This window comes from Centruroides vittatus, unplaced genomic scaffold (assembly GCF_030686945.1).
Source record: "Centruroides vittatus isolate TY-2023 unplaced genomic scaffold, ASM3068694v2 contig_958, whole genome shotgun sequence".
Lineage (NCBI taxonomy): Eukaryota > Metazoa > Arthropoda > Arachnida > Scorpiones > Buthidae > Centruroides > Centruroides vittatus.
Genome location: NW_027122637.1, coordinates 1,069,429 through 1,091,947, shown reverse-complemented (window position 1 = coordinate 1,091,947; position 22,519 = coordinate 1,069,429). Strand labels below are relative to the sequence as shown.

Sequence of the window (22,519 nt, the reverse complement as noted above, 5' to 3'; positions counted from 1 at the left end):
TAAATATATTCGTATATACTCACACACTTATCTCTGTCGATTTGTCTTTTTCTTCTTGAAAATGTGTAATAAATGAATATTATAAATAACAACAATTTTCGTGGCAATATCATGCAAAGCTTGAAAATAAATTATAACTTATCAGACCATAATAAGCTTATATTTTTGAATATATAATCTTAATATTTAAAATATTTTGCTATGACTTCAGCAGCTAAATATTTTAATAGAATTAATCGTTTTATTTTCCACAAAAAGCATGATTAAGATAAATAATTAGAACAGAAAACCTAACTTGCCGTGGTTTATAAACTTTATAATTGGTCTCGTGACAAATTAACTGTACAGTACATCCTGTAATTTTTAAAATATCGTCATAAAGAACCGCATCTAGAATGGAAAAGCAAGAAATTCAATCATTCAATGTGAATAAAATAATATGTAAATACCGAAAATTTAAAATTAAATTAATAGAATTTTAAATTATAATAAATCTAATTATCAGATCTATTTCATGTAAATTATCTTAATTGTTTTAAGCTATATAACTGCCTAATTATCATAGAATTTCACAAAGTATAAATTATTGAATTAAAATATTTTCAAAAATATATAATTTATAATTTATTTTCTTTATTACAAACATCAAAAAATTACATGTCTGACAATATGCGATTTCATTTTAATAATTTATACATCTATGAAAATTTTGTTAGACTTAGATTAAAAAATATAAAATAATTTTCTAGGTTATGTTTAACTTGTTCATATAAAAATAATTATTTAAATAATTTATTTAAAACATGAAGTTGTTTAGTAATATCTATTTCAAAAATTGCTACGATGCATGATAAGTATTTCATAAACATAATAATATTCTGATTATTATGATTTTGTTATATAAAGAGTATGAATACAGCGAAATTTGCAATTTTTAAAAGTATATATTAATGTTTTAAAACATATAATAAAAGTATATATTAATGTTTTAAAAATTTATCTTGAAGACCAACAGTACATCTAAAAATACCACCAAATGCTACATCGTCAAATGTCTTATTATGAATACTAATACTAATTCATAAAACTACAAAGTAAATCGTTTTATTTTTTAAAAAGTTCTGTCGTTCTTAAAACTTTCTTGAATAATGCAATTATTAGTATAATAGTTAATATGCTCGTGTAATTACATATATTAATAAATGATTTGAAGTTTATAATGGCTCATATTTAGTGAATGATATAAATATCTCACCATATGTGATCGTATTGATTATCATTAATATAATTTCATATGGTGACATTGATGATGCTAGTAATTAATAACAATCAATTAATTCTCCATGTAACAATCTTGTCAATTGGTTTTTAGCAATTACAAATGACAAATATGTTTAACATATTTAATTGAAATTATAGGAAAGTTATAAAATAATTAAATAAAAAAAACTAATGGAATTCATTTTATTTTTATTTGCGCTCTTTTTGACTTCAACTCAATTTAAACTGCCTGTATAACTTCTGGGAGTAAATTTTCATTAATTAATTCAATTTATAGTAAATAAAAAATTCTAGACTACAAGAATACTGTTATTCGTATAAGTCTTTAATATTTCGAACTTTTAAAATTTGTTTTAAAAAATTAACTTATAGTATTTTACAGTTATTGCTCTATTCACAATGTAGTCATAATTAGCGTGTCGCTGACTTTTTTCCAATTAATCAAATTGTTTATTAGTAATAAAGTTAAATTTCAGTTACAGGGGGAATATTCTCGTTACATTAATTATTTTATTGTATTTTAACATTTTAAACCATTTAATTATTTGAAATTATAAACTAAAGTATGATTAAAACTCAATTATAAAATAATAAATGGGATATTGGACATTATTAAAATATTACAATCATTTACGTAAATGAAATGAAAATATATTTAATTCAGAAATTATATATTTTTAAAATAATAGAATATTGTTCATATTTGTTTATATTACAGTAATTTTTTTTTCAACTACTTGTTTACAGAAAATATGTAAATATTCTGGATATATCCTAATTTGGATTATTATTGTATTATATTATTCTATACTACTTCACTGTGGCATGCAAATATTAAAAGTAAAATATAAAAAGATAATGTTAAGACATTCGTCGCATATAAACAATTAAATTTCTATTCGTACAATAGCATAACTTCCCCTCATACCGATCGTATGTTTGGCTAGGCTCACCATGGGGGCAACCAGGTGTGAAGAGCGGTTTAGCTTGATTTGGTTTTATTTGTATGGCAGTGCAACACGCAGGCAATCTGCCAAGGGAGGATGCCTCCCGGGAGGATTTTCAACGGAAAACGCCCTTATTTTTAGGTGCTAGACACGTGAAGAAAACTCGGATAACGCCACGTGACCAGTCCTCGACCAACTACCAGTGTTTGGTGGTTTTATCCACTTGATCACTGGTGACCTGTCTGAGGAAGAGGGTCCAATATATCTGGGACACTCATCACCTACGAAAAATTCCTGAGGATTATCGCCCGAATTTCATCCCGAGTCCACAGAGCGGTAACCAGATCAGAGACTTAACCATATCAAATCGTCAAATGTCTTATTATGAATACTAATAATAATACGTTTGAATTTAAACAACACCTGTTGTTATTGATATGCTTTGTTTTAAGAAATAAACACGAAATGAAGTTTTCAATTTTTACTTATTAGCTTGCTCCTAATCGCATTCAGATTTTTCATTGCAGAAAAATCTCTGCACTGATATTATTCTCAATCCATTTTGAATATATAAATAAATTATTTTTGCAAGTTGCATTATCTAATAGAAGGAGTGATGATAATGTTCTTACAAGATAAAAATATACAAAAATTATTTTCGCATTAATCAAATTAATACGTTTTAATTACATATTTAATTTTACAATTTTTAATTTTTTCTTTTATTTTTCAAAATTTAATTATTTTAATTACATTAAACTAGTTATTAAATTCCGAAAAATTTAAGATATAAAAATTGTTGGAGTTCAATAGCAGTAACAATTAAATAAGTATTTAATAGTTTTATAGAAATTAGAAGTTATTTTTTCCTTAGTTTTATTGTAATTAAATTTTTATTGTGATAAAATATTTCTTCTAAGTTATTTCTATAATAATTGCTTCATATTATTTAGTAGCGTTATATTCCTATAAATTTTTTATAGCAAAAGTTTCTGAAGTAAAAATCCATCAATTCTTTGGATTCGAAAATTGGCCGAAGATTTTTAAAATCATCAATCCGTTAGGAAGGTTTTCTACTTAATTTTATTCCGAATGTCTTCCAAAAAAGACCTTAAGTGACTTTTTGAATAGCAAAATTATTCATCTAATCAGTAGTATTAAATGAAGAAGAATGAGATATTTGAAAGCTCTTGGTTATTTTGTGCTACGCTTCTTTAGTTTGCTTTATTTTCTTTTAATGATACTGAGATACATTGCACTACATTATAATTTGTGCGGTTTATTTGACAGATAATTCAAGTCATAATATAAAAGTAAAATGAAAGATGATAATATATAATTTGTATAGGGCTGCTGTAACCATTTTCTATTTAGGAAATTAAAGCTAAATTCTAAAATTGTTTCGATTAAACTAAAACTTGGTTTACTGCACAGTAATAACTTTAAGATTACAAATTTTAATTAAAAACTTACATTTATAGATTTAATAATACTACAAGAAATTTTGATATAGACATTGTTTGCAAGAAATAATAATCTATCAGATGACAAGCAATCAAATACTTATGTTTAACTTAACTTATGTTTAAAAAATACATTGCAAAAATTAGTCAGTGCACAATGTAGAGCAATAAATGTCTTTCGGTGGCATTTTATTCTAGAATTTTACGAGTTTTTCGGTTATAACGATTACTTTATTTTCTTTTTAACAAATGGCATATATGTTTCTGGAGATTTGGATGGAAACAATATGTTGTTTTTTATTATTTCAAACATATACCTGTTATGCTATTCGTATAAAAATTGTATTCAATCGGTCTGACCCAACGACCAATGGCCTCTTCTATTCAGATTGGTCAGACATTATTATTCCGAAAGTTAACATTTTCTATTATAGAGTTTGCACTAATCTTGGCCTGCCGATTCGGACTTTTTCTTAAGATTTATAAAATTGGAAAAGAACACGTGATCTATGCAGCCATTTAAAAGCATTCCTTTAGACATATTTGCGAATTAATAGAATATCTCTGATTTTCTGTGAAGAAAAACCTACGATCATTTTTAAAGAATACCGAAGATATTATTGTTGAAATTACTCGATAGTAAACTTTTATATGGAAAGATTCAAGAAATATATACTACGTGTCCCGTAGCATAATGCCATATTTATGAGTCTTTCGCGTACTATATACGATAAATCAGATGTACCGTACGTATTGCAAACAAGTAAAATGTATTGTATAGCACTGTACGTAATTTGAAGACGGTTTTTGCTTGTTTTTACTTACACGGCTGTTATATATAACAGAAGGAAGGTATGGCGATCGATCAAAAAATGACACCCCAAGATTTTTACATTTTTGGACTAAAGACACCTTGAAAACGTTCAGAAGTGCAAAAAAAAATTGTGGGTTTTTCTGTATGTATGGATGTTAATGTATGTGGGAGAACGATTATGTTCACCCTGTTTGAAGCTTAATAACTCCTGTGCTTTTCGTCGAAAATTTTTTAAAATTTTGCATGGAAGTTTATGTACTAGGAGAATTGATACTATTAAATTTTGGTGATTAAAGGTCGACGGGTGGAAGATAAAGGGGGGTCGTGTATATCTCCAGTAGAGTCGGACTTAATAACGATTTTACTTGTCATTAGCATTTACAATTTTTTTTTTTTTTATAAAACCCATCCCTATCCTCAAAATTAGGCTTTTTGTCATTTTATAATAGTTAAACATATAAAAAGTTATTTTAATAAATTTGATAACAGATGGCGCCAACAAATATTGCCGGGAAAGTTAAGCAACTCATTGCTGAATTTTTTGGAATAGATGTCATAAGAGACCTTCTAATCCCTCAGTTTGAGAGAATGTCCTCTTAAATTGAAGTATCGTAATTGCTAATATTCATATTTTCTCCAAAAATTTGTGAATACTGATCGAGACATAGCAAAACATTTGATTAGTCAAATTCGGTTTGACTAACGTCGAGTCTTCAACAACTTTGTCTTAATTCATTCAGTTTTAATGAATTGCATAAGATTTTGGAAAGTATCTGTATTCAACATTGTTCGACTGCAAGATAGTACGAAATGAGGTCGTCGTCGTCAAACTTCTTACTTTCTATAAACTTATATTTACGTATTCAAAATCATTCTACGTTAATTTACCTACAATAATATAAATTTATTATTTATCGTTGGTATACAGTTTCATCTTTTTATGGGGAATATTTTAAAACATATTTATAATTATTTCTTGTGTGTAATGCAAATAAACAATTTTTACAATTTATTGAAAAATCTGAATAATGATTAAAACAAATCAAGTAACTAATTTAATATTGATAAATTAGACTTATTCGATTGTTTATTAATTTTAAAACAAAATTCACCCCCTTAACTCTTTAATTTTTAAAAAATTATCTTTTATTCTTCTTCAAAAATTATGATTCTAGTTCTACGTTGTATCTTTAACATAAATACTTTATTCGAAAATTCATTTTATGAAATTTTTAATGTAAGATATGTAAATAAATAAAAAATCTCTGTATTCGAATATATACAATCCTAAAGAGAACTTTATGACAAGGAACTGGGTTATAGAATATCTCTGATTTTCTGTGAAGGAAAGTAAACCTGCAATATATAATTTTCCAAACATAGATGTATTTGAAGTTATAAGTTATTCACAGTTTAAATTTTAAAATCTTTAAGAAAGAAAAGAGACAGACTTCCTGCGTATTTTGGTAGTGTTCTAAATAAGAGTTTGAAGTTTATCAAAAATATAAACTCTATTTAAGCTAAATATAATTTAGATTCTTTTTCTGTTTAATTATGAAGTAGTAACATAAGTATTTTTGAATCACTAAGTTTTTTCAACTATTCTTGATTGTCTTATTCTAGAATATTTTAGGCATTTCAATCTTAATTTTAAGTGTGTTAATATATAAATAATTTAATTATTTCTTTTAATTTATTTTTCAATTTCACTAACAACAAGTAACAATTAAGATGATAAGGAATAAGAATTTAAATAACACAATTTAAGAAGACGAAATTAACTTTTATCAGAAGTATTCGGACTTCAATTATTTTCTGATTTTATAAAGAAGTATAAAACCACATAGCATTAAATTTCTTATTTTTAATTTATAGAATTTAAAAAATTATTTTACACATATGATTAATAATTAAATATTTCAAAACAAAAATACTAAATTCTACGGCATTATTGTTCTTATTTATAATATAATCTATTTATAATAAACAAAAATTTAGACATTATATTTATATTATGTTACACATAAAACAACTAAATATCTAGCTAATAGCTAGCAGCCTTTATGCAACTATGCAACATAAATAGTTGTAACAGCTAAATATGTCGCGTAATTGAAAAATTTAGTTTAAACTAAAAAGAAAATTAAATAAATAAATTTTAAAATATTGTCGACATTCTGCAAACTTAAAATAATTTATTTTCATCTAAATAATTTTTACGTAAGAAAGTAAGAACATATTAGCTGTAGTAACTAGTAGCCTTTAAATATAATACCAGTATATTAATTTCTTAATCTATATTAAAACACTTGAAGTTTTATTTTTTAAATGCAAAACAACAAAATAAGCAAGAGTAATCGTAATTGCACAATTACAAACAATACACCGTATACATTATATTATCGATAGCGATTGCATTCCAATAATACTTACAGAAATTTATCTCATTACACCAAGTTACAGATAGTAATTAAGCCCATAACCATTCATTCTCTCTTTCTTCACGCCCGAGAATGCGCTAAACATAGACTTTGTAGTAACTGTTTTACTAATATCCTGTTAATGCTTAATTTAATATGCTAATTCGAAATGCATGAAATTCACAAGATAATTTCAATTATCTTCATATACACTTAAATTTGAGAAATTTCTACACGTAATTTCTATTTGCAATGTCATTTATAAAAAGCTTCATAAAAATAATTCTTTAACATGCGGTTGAGTATATGGAAGTCTGTCGTAAGTTTCCGGACAGGAGGTTCCGGTTCAATTCGTGCTCGAATTCCTTCCTTCTTTCAGCGAGCTGAACTTGACGACGATGAAAAATTTAGATGCAAGTTTCACTTACTTAAGTGCAATACTTAAATATTCAAGTTTGGTTATTTTCAAATGTTAGGAAACAGTAATTAGGCTAAACGAAAAATACTAGTTACTTTATTACTACGTTTCACGACTTTGGTGAAGAATAAATCAATATTGTCATATATATTAATTATACAAACAATTGTGTATATTCAGGGGAAAATATAACAAATAAGATGTTAACAATTTGCTCTATTCTTACAGAATGCCGTATAGATAAAAACACAGTTAATAACAGGAAATAAAAAAATTAAATTAAACGAGGTATAATGAGATAATATTCTTTTTATTAAGATAAAATGTGCTTTATTTAATTATACACAGTAGTATTATGAATCATTCATTTATTTTAAATTTTTTCAGCACATTCCTTCTAACAAACGAATTTATTTAGAGTTTGAATGAAACAAATCTTTGATTTATACATGAATTTGCATAAAAAGTCTATATCTAAAGCCTGTTTTACACAATTTTATATTATTGTATGTAGCTATATACAAGTATACGAATTATCCTTTCCAAATTTTTTTATTTAAAATATGGAATATATTTTAGTTCCTTAAGATACAATTAAAAAAATTAAACTAATATTTCATTTACTAATTCCTTAATTAATAATCGAATATTTTTATATTTTCTATGTTTAACTCTCTTATATAAAGCTGTAATAATTATAATATAACTTGATACCTTTTAATTACATCTGCTTGTTAAATAAGATTATATAATTTATCTCTCTGTTCTTGTAATAATTTCATATTATGCAACTGATGTGTGTAATGTTTAGGATAGTCTATATATTTCATTTTGTTAATGTAGGAAACATTTTAATCTTCATGACATCCATTTTAACCGAACGTCATAGCTGGTGAAAAGAGAAAAAAATGGCGTTAATCCCTGTGAAATCTGAATGTTCTTATCAATATTACTTAAAATATACTATATTACTTTTCATTTCATCTCCTATTAGATTACAGTTTTATCGATAAGATACAATACATTTATACTATTGTGACATTTGCATCCCTTCCACACACACTTTTATTCTATTCTATGTACTGTACACTACAGTGCAATGCGATGTAGAGAAAGGATCTTCTTCGAAATATATTTTTCGTTTTCGTAATTTTAATAATTAAAAATTTGTCTTTTATCTCCGTTGTAATACTGAAAGGCAAATTGCAATGTAAATGCTAGCTCCTAAGCTGTATTTAGAATAAACATTTAACTTAAGTAAAAATAATTCGCGACAATTCACATCTTTACTATTGATATTATTAAGCTCAATGTTTTTTTGATTTTAGATATTCTACGTCCTTATTAAATCTAAAAATATTTCATTAAATTATACAGACTGTAACATTAGTTAAGTTATTAAAACTTTCTTTTATCAATATATAATACATATTTTACAAATCCAAATCGATTTAATAAACATAAAAACACACAAATGCTTATTATTTCAGTAGTGTATTAATTCAGTAATATTAATAATTTAATTATTTAAAAATGATTATAAACCAAACTGTAGAATTACAGTAACCGAATCAAAGTATTTCACGTAAGACCGACTAATTTCAGATATATTTTTTTAAAATTCCATTTTATTAAATTAGTATTTATTAATTAGTAAACATTTAGATGTCTATATCTATTCGTGTTTAAAAATAAATTGTTTACGAATAAAATAAAGTATCATCGGCTAAAGATTTCAAATTTTCGACTGCCAAACATTCTAAGTTCGAATTTGAAATCACCGGTTGATCAATTCGTAGAAACTTTTCAAAGTTAAATTTGAACTTTAAAATATTTAAGCAACGATCCTTATATTGAAAATTGCATCTGTATATGGACGAAGAGAATGAATAGCGTTAATGAATTTGAAGAGTAAGCTAGACCGGTATCTAATTATCGATCATTATTCATCTTTAAAGAATACTTTAGCGTAGCTCAGCACTTGATCAGATAAACAATATTCTGGAAGCCTTCGCGTACACAAACAAAGAAGTCATTCTAACAGAGAATATCCGACGTTTGGCATTTATTCACACAGCAGCGTACGGTGGAAAATTCTATCGTAAAGCGCTCTCTGACTTAAGTCGTCGAAGTTGTTATAATTAATTTACGTTTAGTTTAATTCGGGAAAGTTGCCTTTAATACGAAATCTCGGGTCCGTTCACCGGATAATTTTCGTATTATTCGAATGGTAGCATTTAACGGCATTTATCTCCATTGGAAGATAAGAATGATGGAATAGCCATCGACACTCCATCGATTTTTATCTATTTTTTTCTCCTCTAGGATATTGATACGAACAAAACTGCAGTTATTTTTCCCGCGAAAGGAAAACGAAAGGAGAATGGCAGAGAACGATTTCATAGTTAAAACGTTGTTGCCAGAGTGGATATTGCGCCGTTAGGATGGCGCCGGCGCGAAAGAACGGAGCCACACGTGCAGTCGGCGAGGAACACGGCAGCGATTCGCCGCACGCGGGTCGTCAAGGCAACGAGCAACAGGCACCTTCTTTCTCCCTTCACGTCGGCTTTGGCTGCGATGACTGAAAAGCGAGACGTTCGGGACTGAATACCTGCCTCGTTCTTTTTACCTGTCTGCGCAGGTGGCAGCACCTAACAATGACTAGTATCAAGAACATTAAACAGATCCGTTACAACCTGGTGGACATGACGGAAAAAGATATTCCCAACTGTCGTCGAGAAGGCAGCTGTAAGGCGCCGATGGACGAACGTCAGACGGGATTGTATCGCCGTCTGTTGCATATGTTTAGGAGAGCTTGGAGCGGAATCAGAGGTAAGTTCCATTACGTAAACGCTAACGTCCATAACTTTCATCTACGTCTAATTAAAATGCACCCGTCGCATAAACTGCATTTTCTTTCTCCGTTCGTAAAGTTTAAGTCTATTAAGTACCCGACCTTGGCAACTACAGATCCAGGAATAAAAATAATATTTATACCCGAACGCATCGTACATTCGTCACTCGATCGATTTCGAGCATCTCGACGTCCCGGAATTCTTTCTTAAGCCAATAATAAACAACAACAGTTTAATTCATTACCACACGATATTTGCATTTTATGTGTTTATTGGATGGCGTGTCTACGCATTACTAGAAGAAATGCCTAACTTATTTAAATACTTGCAGACTCTCCCATAAATTTATAATGTATATATTAATATATAAAATTTGCCATATATTTCACCTTTTAATACCTTATAAATTATTATTAAAGCTTATTTTCTCTAAAAAGGTATTTTAGTTTTTTGTGAGAATAACTTTAGTGGCAATTTTTATAAAAGTTTAAGCTGTGGTACTGTATATCAGTTTCTATTTTAGATAAAGATTCATTTATTTTCTTAAGCCGTGTGTTTAGTTGGTGAGATGTTTAATATGCTCCGAAGAGAAAATTAACTGTCTTATTTCACTCGTCAAAATTATTCCAGATGGCAATTTTAGTTAAGTTGTGTTTTGAGAAGAGGATGGGATATTGACATTCGCATGTGTTCTAATACAGATTTTCAAAAGAATCTCAAAGTTTAGTCAAATATTAAATAAAAAAGTATATTTTGTAGTTTATATCATCAATATACGAGTGGGTTTAAAGTCGAAAAACTGAAATTTATGTAAACTCCGTTTGTGATGTTCTCGTGTTCCATTCTATCAATATTTACATATTAACTTCATTCAAATGCAGAAATTCACTACATGTCCGAGTAAAATATAGAGAATTTGTATCTGTTCGTGTAACGTCGTAAAGATTTTTTGAACGAATTTTTAAAATGTCCGAATTTTTGCTGGCATCTAATAATATACTTATAACTTGTTTTAACCTGGATATTTGTAAATGTTCGTTTCTATTCTTTGTTAAAAGCACATTATGTATGTATTTATATAAAAAGTTATTGACAAAAAAGCTCTGGTCCTGTAAGCCTGGCGTATGTTTGATGCGATTGCGATGCAACTATAAAACATTTTTTTAAAAAAGCTCAAGTATTATATTTGTATTTTATTTTGGACATGCCAGAAGAATAAAATACAAGTATTTAGAATTTTTTTTTGAAATTAATGAATGTCATCTCTTCAAACATAATAACCTAGTTCAGTGACATTGATTCGAAACGTTTAATGCAATTTTTCCGAGTTTTGCTAGTTGAAGGACGGGAAATCCTTGTAAAAATAACAAATGATTTTGGAATTGATCCAGAAGACGATGTTATTGTCGTAACTGAATTGGTCGAGGTCAAGGTAGTAAAGCCAGCAAAACAATCCCTTTTCGTGAGAAATCGTCTCATCAAAATCTCTATAAATGATCCCCTTTTTTTGTAATATGAAATGAATTTCTTCTTATATTTTTTGGCTTACCTATATATATTTTGGACGTAAAGCCATTAAACTCGACATTATTTTGTCTATAAAGGTAAATTGTCGTAAAATGGCAGAATAGTTTTCTTAAACGAGTATTGTCAACGTATAATATATAGCCTATGATTTAAAACATAGTATATTAAAAAGTTTTTGGCATGTGAATGTTATTGTAATATTTATTCATGTTATTTTTAATCTGAAAATAAATTCTAAATGGTCTAAGAGTGGACCTATTTATAAAATATAAAATATATAATAAATATAAAATCGAAAGAAACTTTAAAATTTTATAGATCTAATCGAAAGAAAAAAAACATTGTTTTATTTTTGCTGTTCAAAGTTTAACGAGTTTTTTGCTCTTCCATCAGATCTCCAATACAAACTTTGCAGACCATCTTCTAATTCAATGTTAGGATGTTTTAGCCACACAAATTATTATCTTTCTCTTACAACTATCCGGGTAATTACGGTGCATCATGCACCAATTACTATATCATGCACCAAACGACTACCTGTGTAGAAAAGGCAAGAAAATTTAATACAAAAACCTATTAATTTTCAACTGTATATGTTTATGAAGCATAATCTTCAAATACATATTCATTCGAAACTTGATTGTTCAAATATAATAAATGGATTTTTACTTGGACATTCTTATATCCTAACAGTTCGCCGCTCGATTTTAAGCTTTAAAGATCAAACATTATTTTGATATCTGAATAAAATGGGACAAAAAGATTCTTGAACATCAGGTAAATTGCCCGATAACATTAATGGATAGACCATCCTTTTATTTCGGGCGAGTAAATTATGATGGTTTGCTGCACCACTTGATCTTCGAAAGTATGAAATGTGATATCTTTAATGCTATTTTTATGGATATTTTATTTATGGAAAGAGAGATATTTTGTCATGTATTATTACTCATTCTCCATTGGTAAGAAGCATTTATTTTAAAATAACCGTAACAGAAAAATCAACTTGGTTTCTTTATTAACTCGAGTAGAATTAAAAGTATAATGTTTGCTCCGACTTTGTTTGACTACTTCATTAATTACAAATCTGCCTCGAAGCCATTCTATCTAGAGTACAAAGCCTTAATAAATAATTAAATATTAAAGATAAATTTAAATAAAACATTTTCAATAACTTTTAAAATATTTTTAGTGATCATTATTTTAGCTATTAAACATCTTAAATATCAATACTTTTAGAACAATTTTTAATTTGGATTTTTTTATCGTTTTGGTATAGAGAATTCAATTCCGCTAAAAGGATTTTTCTGTTTATTAAATGCTTCGAGTTTAAATACAAGTAATTATAACTTTGCGTTGATTTTTACGAGGTATTTATAAATTTTTTAAAAATCTAAAACTTATTTAATAAATTTCGTAGATTATCATCAGGATTTTGATATATTAAGGATCTGAAAAATAAATATTTAAGATAGTATTCAAATATTAATTTGACTAAAGGGTTTCGTTTGAAAAGCAATTATTCTAAATGAAGATAATTTGCTCCTTAATGTCTATTGTTAGTGTATATCTAAAGATTAATGGATGGAGATAGCGAAGTTGATAGAGTTTTGGGATTAACTAAAGTACGGGATTGATGGAAATGCGATTTCTCTGGGTGTTAATTGAAGCATTTCTTTTTTTTCAGTCAGTAAATTACTATTTGAAAGAGCTGTATTTTATGACGATTGAATCCACTCTTCTGTCAAATATTATTTCATAAACGTCGAAAGAAGCCGAAGAAAGAATATCCGGATAATCTTCTGTTTATCTTTAGAGCCAGAAACTTCAACTAGGCATTTCTAATCTGCAAAGAATACTTCTTTAATTACTAAGTTTGAAAGTCACTATTCTTTTTACTTCAGGAGTTTTATATTTTGCGTGAGATGAATTTTAATTCGATTCGTTGAAAAAAAAAAAAAAATGAGAATGCATTTAAAATTTCGTTAAAACATAAAACAAAATGAAACTTGATTTTCATACCGTAATTTTCTATCAGACTGAATGAAGAATTAGTAAAAAAAATTTCCATACCATTAAATTTTTGTTAAGAGAAAATGTTTTATCACATTTTAATTCGAGTCTATTGATTATAAATTAAAATACAAACAATAACGAAAATAGTTAAGATAAGGGCATGGAGAACCAATTTTTATATTTTTGTTCATCTAAAGCCTTCGAAAACGAAAATGTTAATTTTATCTTTCTGATAAGTTGAGTTCGATCATTTAGAAAGTTATAACTACGTCATAAGCCGATCAGCTTAAAGCTTTCGGAGGTCATAAAAGTCATCTTTCCATCTATTAATCCAAATGATTTCGAGTAATGTATTAAAGAAAAAATTTCTAAATGTTTTATCTAGATTAATTTATAGATAAACGAATCTAATTAATTCTAATGCACAATCGTTAGACCATCGAAACTGCTATCAAAATTACACTATTAGAGAAACAAGCTGTCTTATAACGATGTCAGTTTAAGATTTTTCCAACTTCTAGATAAGGTAAAAATGATTATTTTTTTGTCAATTCCCCATCTGTCTTTGCCTGTTAAAGGATAATTGTGGGGCTAATAGGATGATATACGATCCTTCGTGCATAGAACACTCGTGGGGTTTCCTCTTACCTGCCTTTTGCCACAAAATTATTCATAGGAGCCTTCAATCGCTGCTCGTTATGGAGAAGACATAGTTTAGACGCCAGGCTATTCAGTTTCTCGAAGAAAGTTTTGTTAGCAAAGTTAAGACAAGAACCTTCCATTTATAATGAGTTAAAAGTAAATCATTATCAGCTTCATTAAAGTTAATATTTTATTTTAAACGCATCAATGGCAATACTTAAATGGTTTCTGTTTATTTACAACTCTCTTGATGGCATTTTATTCGATGCAATTCCAATTGAAGAAGGTTTCGGTCTATAAACTCTCCTTCTTTAATTCTCGTGTGTATAGTTCAATTGATGTATAATATCTATTTATTGTCAAAAATACCTAATGTTATTAAGATGCGTTCCCCTAAGTTAACATTATATTTTTAGTACATTTTCATCAGTTCAATAATTAAATATTAATTTTGTTACGTAAAGTTCACAAAATGATTTCAAAATTGCTTTTTAAATGTTCGGAGAATTTCTGAATTTTCTCTTTCTAAGGGGAAAAAACTAAATGTATCGATTTATTGGTTTAACATTTTCTGTAGTTTAAATATAGTCCAGTTTACATAATTCATAAAATGTTTTTTTTTTTTCTTTAAATTTATAAGTTAATTGGAATTATAACACAAGTATTTGTATATAAGAAATTTTGATTGTCGCCATATTTTATTATTTAGTATGCTTAGAATATCTACAATTTAAGTACAAATTAAAGAAATAAATTTAATAGTAGGATTATTAATAAGTAGCTAAGCTCATGGAGTAATTGGCAATATTAAAAAAATTTTCTAGAATTACAAAGTTTTTCATATTGTCATAATTCATTTTAAAATATTATTTGAAAAAGATAAAGAAGATCTTTTAAACTAATCAAAGTCCCTCGTGTAATGTTATTTTTACTCTTAAAAAAATTCTATTAAAAAATATCATCAAAAGACATTTCAAAGTAAATTCCAAAAAATTATTCTTGAGAATTCAAACGAAAAATGCAACTCAGCATATGTAATGAGTCGAAAGATCGTTTTTCTCTTGTCTACTTAAAATCGAATTTACTTTGATCTGAAGGATGACTAATTTTTATAATTTAAATTATAATTTCGTGGTGCATTTTCACGTAATCTATTTCAAGAATGCGATTTCAATTTGCATTGAGTGATTTCATTTGAAAAATTCTATAATATTTAATAATTCGTATAAATTAAAACTATAAAAATAAACTTTTATTATTATTATTATTATTATTATCTGTCACATGTTATATAAATTTCGGTTTTTTTAAATAATTATTTTGACAAATTATAATTAAAGCATTTCAATATGTTTAATAAATCGTAATAAATATCTTTTATTATTTACCACTTAAATAAATTCATGTATAATATAGGCCTACAACAAACTGAACATATAATTTATATGTTCCGTAGTTTATTATTTCATATAAATCTGATTAAATGAATTACATTAATTCATAAAATTGTCAATACGCGATTTTATGAACCTAATATTTTTTTAATTCTATTGATAATTTTTAGAATTATTCTCGATAGAAGTTGAGTATTTTTAAGATCAAAGTCTTCTTACTTGCTAGTAAACCAATTTAATGTCATTTTTTTCATTGCTTTATTGTTAAATAGCATTTTTTATACGAGCAACATTTTTTGCCTTTAGTTTTCTATTTCTTGAAACATGGAAATAAGCTTACGTCTATTTTGAAATAAGCTTAAAAATAAGTTTTGTATCTTGTTTATAAGTTTTAAAAAGGAGATTTTTTAAAAAAAATAAATTTTAGCTTTAAAAAAACTTAAATAATGTTTACTCGAATTTGAAAAATTTTTAAATCATTTATTAATGTTTATTTTCTATATTCAAATCTGAAATATTTCGACAATAAAATTACTTTTATTTATTTTTTAATATTAATTAAATACATTAAAGCAGAAACTTTTTACGGATAAATCTAATAGATTCATCCTGTTAAGATAATTGATAGATTCAAATGGAAAAAGAGAAGAAAAAAATTCTTAAATTTTTATGAATTTCTTTTAAATTTAAAAATTTTTTAAAGAGACAATTTTATATTTAATTTGAAATATTTATTTATGGAATACAAATACAAAAAATAAGAATATTAAGTGTTAATAAATTCATTTTAATGCAAATTAACTGTAAAATATTATTTAAAAATTTTTTTACTTTAAAATATATAGAATATATTTAATTTTTCTTTTTTATAAAAATATATATTATCAAATTTGTAAAATGAATTTTTCATTTATAGATTATTTTCATTTATTTTATAAGAATTTAAAGCAGATTTATCGATTATATATTATTTTTATGAGATATAAAATTAAAATTTATAAATAATAAATCATAAATGTTAAAAATATATAGAAGAATTATAAATATTTTTACGAAAATATTAAATATAAATAAAGTTATAAAACATTATATTAATTATATTTTTGATAAATTGATCTCATTTAAAAATGTATGAAGAAAACTGTAGTTTATTCAAAATTACATTAACGATAAGGTTTATAATAACCCATTTAATTTGTTTTTTTTAATCTTAAAATTTAAATTTTTATTCATTGTTTTTTTTCCTTGTTGGAAAAAAATTTAATTTGTAAGCATTTATAAAAACAAAATAATTACAAAACTTTTTAAATCCTATATAAACATTAATTCTATTAAAAATTCAATTTCTATATTAAAAAATAAAATAAAATTCGAAATTATCGAAAAAATTAAACGTAATTTTATTACGAAAATAAAAAAAATATATATATATTAAATTTGAAAGTCGAACGAGTCAAAATTAATATAGCAATAAGAAATAGCTAGGAAGTCAAAATAATTAAAATTAATTTGAGTAAAATCGCTTTGTATGAAGAATTCAAATATAATTTTAAAATATTAAAATTTAAAACAATTATTTTTATTCAGTCACGTTTATTTATATATTAAATAATATATTTTTGTATTAAAGTGTATTCGGTAAAAATCGACTCGTACTATTCATCTTTAGAAGAAATAAGCAATGAAGAATTATAATTGGGGATCAATGTTTAATGGAGCATAGACAAGAAATATCTTCAGGGAATAACGTGAAAAGCTAATAACAGAAACTTATAACAAGGAACACGCTATAAAGAGAGCATTTTTATCCAAATAATGTCATCTTTGTCGATCCTACTCCACTCGTATTAAAATTCTATTCTGTTATGAACCGAGAAACAGAAGCGCTTCTGAATATTTTACAACGTTCACATATAAATTCTTTTATTATTTATTTCGTAAGTTACAAAACCTATAAGTAAATACGACATCGTGTTTATCACAAGATTTATTTAAGAAGCTATTTAAAGAGAATGATATACGCGCCCTTTCGTCTTAAAGCTTTTTATTTATAAATAAAGATATTATTGAATGTTTATTTAAAATCTTACTTTATAATAAAAATATAAGTCGGTAGAATATTTTAAAATTGTTGACAAAGATATTTATAAAATCGATTTAATAAAATAAAACAAATTTGAAAGATAATTTACTTAACGAAAGTATTTGGTTTTGATTCATATTTCTACTTAGAAAAATCAATCTTTTTATAAAAATATTTATAGAAAACTAATCTTTGACGATTTATATAAATATTCAAAGATTAGTTTTCTATAAAACATAAATATTAAATCTGATATGCATCAATTTTCTTCATGTTCAGCATTTAGATCGTGTTTAATTTTATAATATCAAAGAAGGAAAATACGATTACAAGGAACATCGATTAAACTGAGATTAATAACTTACTATAATCGATATTATAATATTAATATAAAATGTTTAAATGTTTATAAACGTCAAAACCGAAGAGAATTGCTTCCGATCTGAAGGAATCGATAAAATTAAGAAAATTTCTCTTCTTAAAATTAATCATTTGAAACCTTTCTAAAATTAATTATAAATTTTAATTTTAAAATATGTTTTTTAAACTGTCATTTAAATAAATATTCGTTGAAAATTATATAAATTCGTCAAAGGGAAGAGAAAGAGCGAGATAATGTTTCGATTTAGATGGATCGAAAGTCGATACTTCTGACCAAATAAGATTATTAACAGAGATGAACAGAACCCCGATAACTTGGTGTAACGGGATTAGTATTTTCAGTGAAATTAATGAATTGTAAAGATATTAGAAATGATACTGAAATTTGTCGATGGTAACGAATCAATTATTTAGAATTTGTAAATATGTACCGTACCATTTTAATGTTCTTAGTATTCTACGTATATTTAGAAATTCAATTTTATTAGTATTAATTGTAATTTATGTCCTTTAATTTTAGATTCGCTGCTAAGTTACGAAGTTTTAAATACATAAAATTTTGATAATTCGTGTTATAATGCAAGAGTAGACAAATATTAGAAAATTATATTTTATTTAATAATCATGTAACGAAGTTTCTAATATTTCAGTATTTTAATTTTTGTTTTCTGATAAATATAACGATTTTTCTTGCTTCGGCTGGAGAAATTATTATTGTTCTGCTTAAACCAAACTCCTCCGTGCATTAATTTTCTTTAAGTCTGTTGTATTTCATTATTATGTTTATTTTTCAAAGGACGTAAATGATTTACAGATACTTTAATGCAACTGTATGATAAAAAAATGAAAACTTTAATAAATTTAAATTAGTTTTTCAATTCAATATCGAACTTTATTTTATTTTATTTTTTAATTAATTTGTTAAACACAATATTTATTTCTTGATCTGAATATGTTAAATCTGAATCAATGAATAACTTGATAGAAATTAATAAATACTTAAGTATTTAAAAAATGAATATTTACAGTCTTTGTACAGTTTTCAATTAATTTTTCAATAATTAATTATTTATTTTATTTACTTTTAAATTTATTTTCTCCGGCAGTTAATCGTAGTTCTTTTACGCTATAACATTAAAATATTTTGAATATTTAGTGAATTTTCATCATTTATTTCTATTGTCTCCCAAAAGTTGTTTAATCTAATGTTTCATATTTTCTATTGTAAATTCCGCTTTCCATTTCAACAGAAAATAATGAATACAATAACTTGACAATTATCTATCTAGATATAGAGATTAAAATGAAAGATCATATTTAAAACAATTTTGGTAAAAATAAAGCATTTTATTCTCTCATATCATTAAATATTTATGAATTAGCTCTTACAAATCTGTTTATTTACTTGATTCTCTAATTTGTCCAGATGTATTTTATTATAAGTTTTTATAATATTACAATAAGAATGTTGACTTTTAATCGCCTGTAATTATAAAATTAATCTAATGAACAAACATATTCGTATGTTATAATTATCAATAATTAATTGAAGAAATGTTTTAAAATTTTCTTTTGACATTTAAATGTTAAAGTTCCTCATCTCTATAAGAAATAAATTACGAGTTAATGACTTTTTCATTCTTATTGTTAACCCATTTGTAACCTAAAGGTATTCATTCCTGTTGTCTCACCTTTGCACTATTGCTCGTTACCTTACTAATAAAGCCATGAAGAATGTTGTAAAGGCATACTCCTGGCATTATTTATCCGAATATTCTTTGAATTCAAAGAAAATTTTGTAAATAAATAAGTACGAATACAATACATTAATTTAGACTTTTTTTAATCGATAAAATAAATCGATTAATTTTTTTGTTAACTTATTTAATGTTTTTAAATTTATTATAATGTGCTTAACGTTTTGCTAAAATTAAATTTATGAAGAAATTGTTTAAATTATTCTTTTTCTAAAGAAAAAATTTGATTTTTCTCTATATTTATAGAAGAAAAAACAAAAATTTTGTATTAAAAGCGTTTGAAAGATGAATTTAATTGAAAACAAACTTGTACACAGATAAATATGAAAATATTCTTTATAATATTAAAATGCAGAATATGTCAAAATTATGTTAACACTTAAATGGAAAAAAACATTTATTTAACATTAATAAACATTTAACTCCAAAACATTTATCAAATACGGAATATTATTTATGTAGGTTTCAACTTGTCCATTGTTATCAACACACAAAAGAGAAAATAAAATATAAATGGTTTTATTTAAATGTTAACATGATTTTGACATATCCTGGTATAGTATTAAATAATAATACTTAATTTTTAATTTGCATTCTTCATTAAAAGTCATCTTTATTAATTTTATCTCAAATCAGTAAATTTTTATTAAGTTACATGCAAACGCGCTTTAATTTAAAATGCTAAACTCTCTATACTTATGACATATAATCTCATGACATATACTTATGACACATAAACTCTAAACATACCAACTGAATATTTAATAGCTATAACATTTTAAATATGTTATAATAATATGAATTTTTTCATATTTATTTTTATCAAACGTTATTAAAAATATATATATTTCACTGTAAATTTAGTTTTACAGTATCAATAAGAAGATATCGTTCAGTGTAATGTATCTTACTTTCTCTTATAACATCTTATATTGTTGATTTCTAAACATAGTGTGATTAGCCTTTTTTATTCAAAAATCTCTCATTTTTCTTACATTTCTTTCAACAAATATAGCTAATCAGTATTCTAATATTTATCTTTTATTCATGATTTTAAAACTTCAGTTATCTCCAAGTTCTGTAACAACTTGCATGTTGAAATTCATACGCCTAACACGTTTATAGTTTCTCTATATTTCTTTTTTCTTTCGATTGGAATAAGAAAATATTTTAATATATGCGTATTTTAACGAAAATAACAAAAAGGAAAGACCATTAAGATATGAAACGTATGGTCATCAGCGTGCGATGCTCTTTTACGTGATTCGAAATCTGACGGATATTGATGAAAGAGATGCTTAAAGTATTATGTAATATTAATATTTTTTATAGTAGAATCTTCTATTACTCTTCGTTTGCGATCTACATTATAATTCTGTTTATAATACTTTTATTTCATATGCTTTATACTCTTTCAACGTGTTTAATGATTTAATATTTAGATTTTGGATATATATTTAATAAAATATATTTTAAATTTTCGTTATAATTTTCTAATGATGTAATCTAAATATGTATATTTTAAATATATTTTAATTAAAAGAATTGTTTTCGTATATTTTTACTTTTCCCCCTTTTTTTCTGTAAAATATTTGATTCTTGTTACTACAATAGCCTATATTTGTTAAAAGAATATGTGAAACATAAATTATATTTTATTTATACGCTTCAGCTGGTTGTTTTCAAAATAATTTATATTTATAATTTGCATGAAATATATATTTAGGCTTGTATAACGAGACGATTTATTTACTTAATTTCATTTCGGCTTAATAATAAAAAAATTATGTTAATTATTAATTTATCAAAGCAAAATCTGTATAAATTTTTATCATTTAATTCTTATCAGTTTTTTATAAATGAATAAAACATAAGTTCATTTAAATTCGTTAAATCTTAATATTCAGCAATTCATAAAATAGAAATAATTATTTTTTTACTATTTTCGACATATTAATTTTGGACAAATATTTAAATATTTCGATTGATAAAAATGTTATTAACTTTTCACTTCATAAAATAATTTTGAACTTTTTTTGAGTTTGATTTCAATTTGACAAGCAAGAAAAATATATTTCTTCTCTTATACAAGGAAACGACTAGTCCATATCTCAATATAACAAATACAAACCATTTAATTAAAAATTGTTTGAAGAAGGTTTGAATGTTGTTGTTGTATATTTATTTCGTTACATTTACGGAATTGTTGACGAAAGAGTAAAAAAAAATAATAACGTGTTCTAACTTATATACTTTAAATTTAAAAAATTCGGTTTTTTTAAAAAGTTATATCATTCTAATTTGATTTTCAAAAGTTATAATATTGAAGTGAAAACGTCAAAGATAAATTTATGTAGTATAGTTAGACAATTCTCAAGAATATTTAAAGGGTTCTCAAAACTTACTTGAAGTAACATAAAAGGACGGATGACCGAATGGCGGAGACGGTTAAGGAGTCAGCCTATGGCTCTGGGGAATCTGGAATCAAATCTGCCAGCGATTTTCCAGAAATTTTTCGTAG

General features: G+C 25.2%; 1 protein-coding gene and 1 long non-coding RNA gene across 4 annotated transcripts in view; one reads left to right on the top strand and one right to left on the bottom strand.

Annotated features, from left to right (window-relative positions):
• Positions 1–215: 215 nt before the first annotated feature.
• Positions 216–22,435, bottom strand: LOC136985332 (uncharacterized). 2 transcript variants are annotated; one of them, XR_010882326.1, is made up of 2 exons: positions 22,404–22,435; positions 216–390 (listed from the first exon to the last, which is right to left on the bottom strand). It is a non-coding gene; the product is annotated as an uncharacterized lncRNA (long non-coding RNA). The 2 variants fall into 2 exon arrangements; XR_010882327.1 differs by lacking the exon at positions 22,404–22,435 and adding an exon at positions 8,058–8,086.
• LOC136985324 (A-type potassium channel modulatory protein KCNIP1-like) overlaps positions 9,679–22,519 on the top strand; it is a 36,539-nt gene continuing 23,698 nt past the window's right edge. Inside the window, exon 1 of one of the 2 annotated variants that reach the window (XM_067282587.1) lies at positions 9,679–10,175. In XM_067282587.1, coding sequence (XP_067138688.1) covers positions 10,001–10,175 — 175 coding nt within the window. In that variant the 5' untranslated portion in view covers positions 9,679–10,000. The remainder of the gene's footprint in view (positions 10,176–22,519) is intronic. The other variant, XM_067282586.1, reaches the window with a different exon arrangement.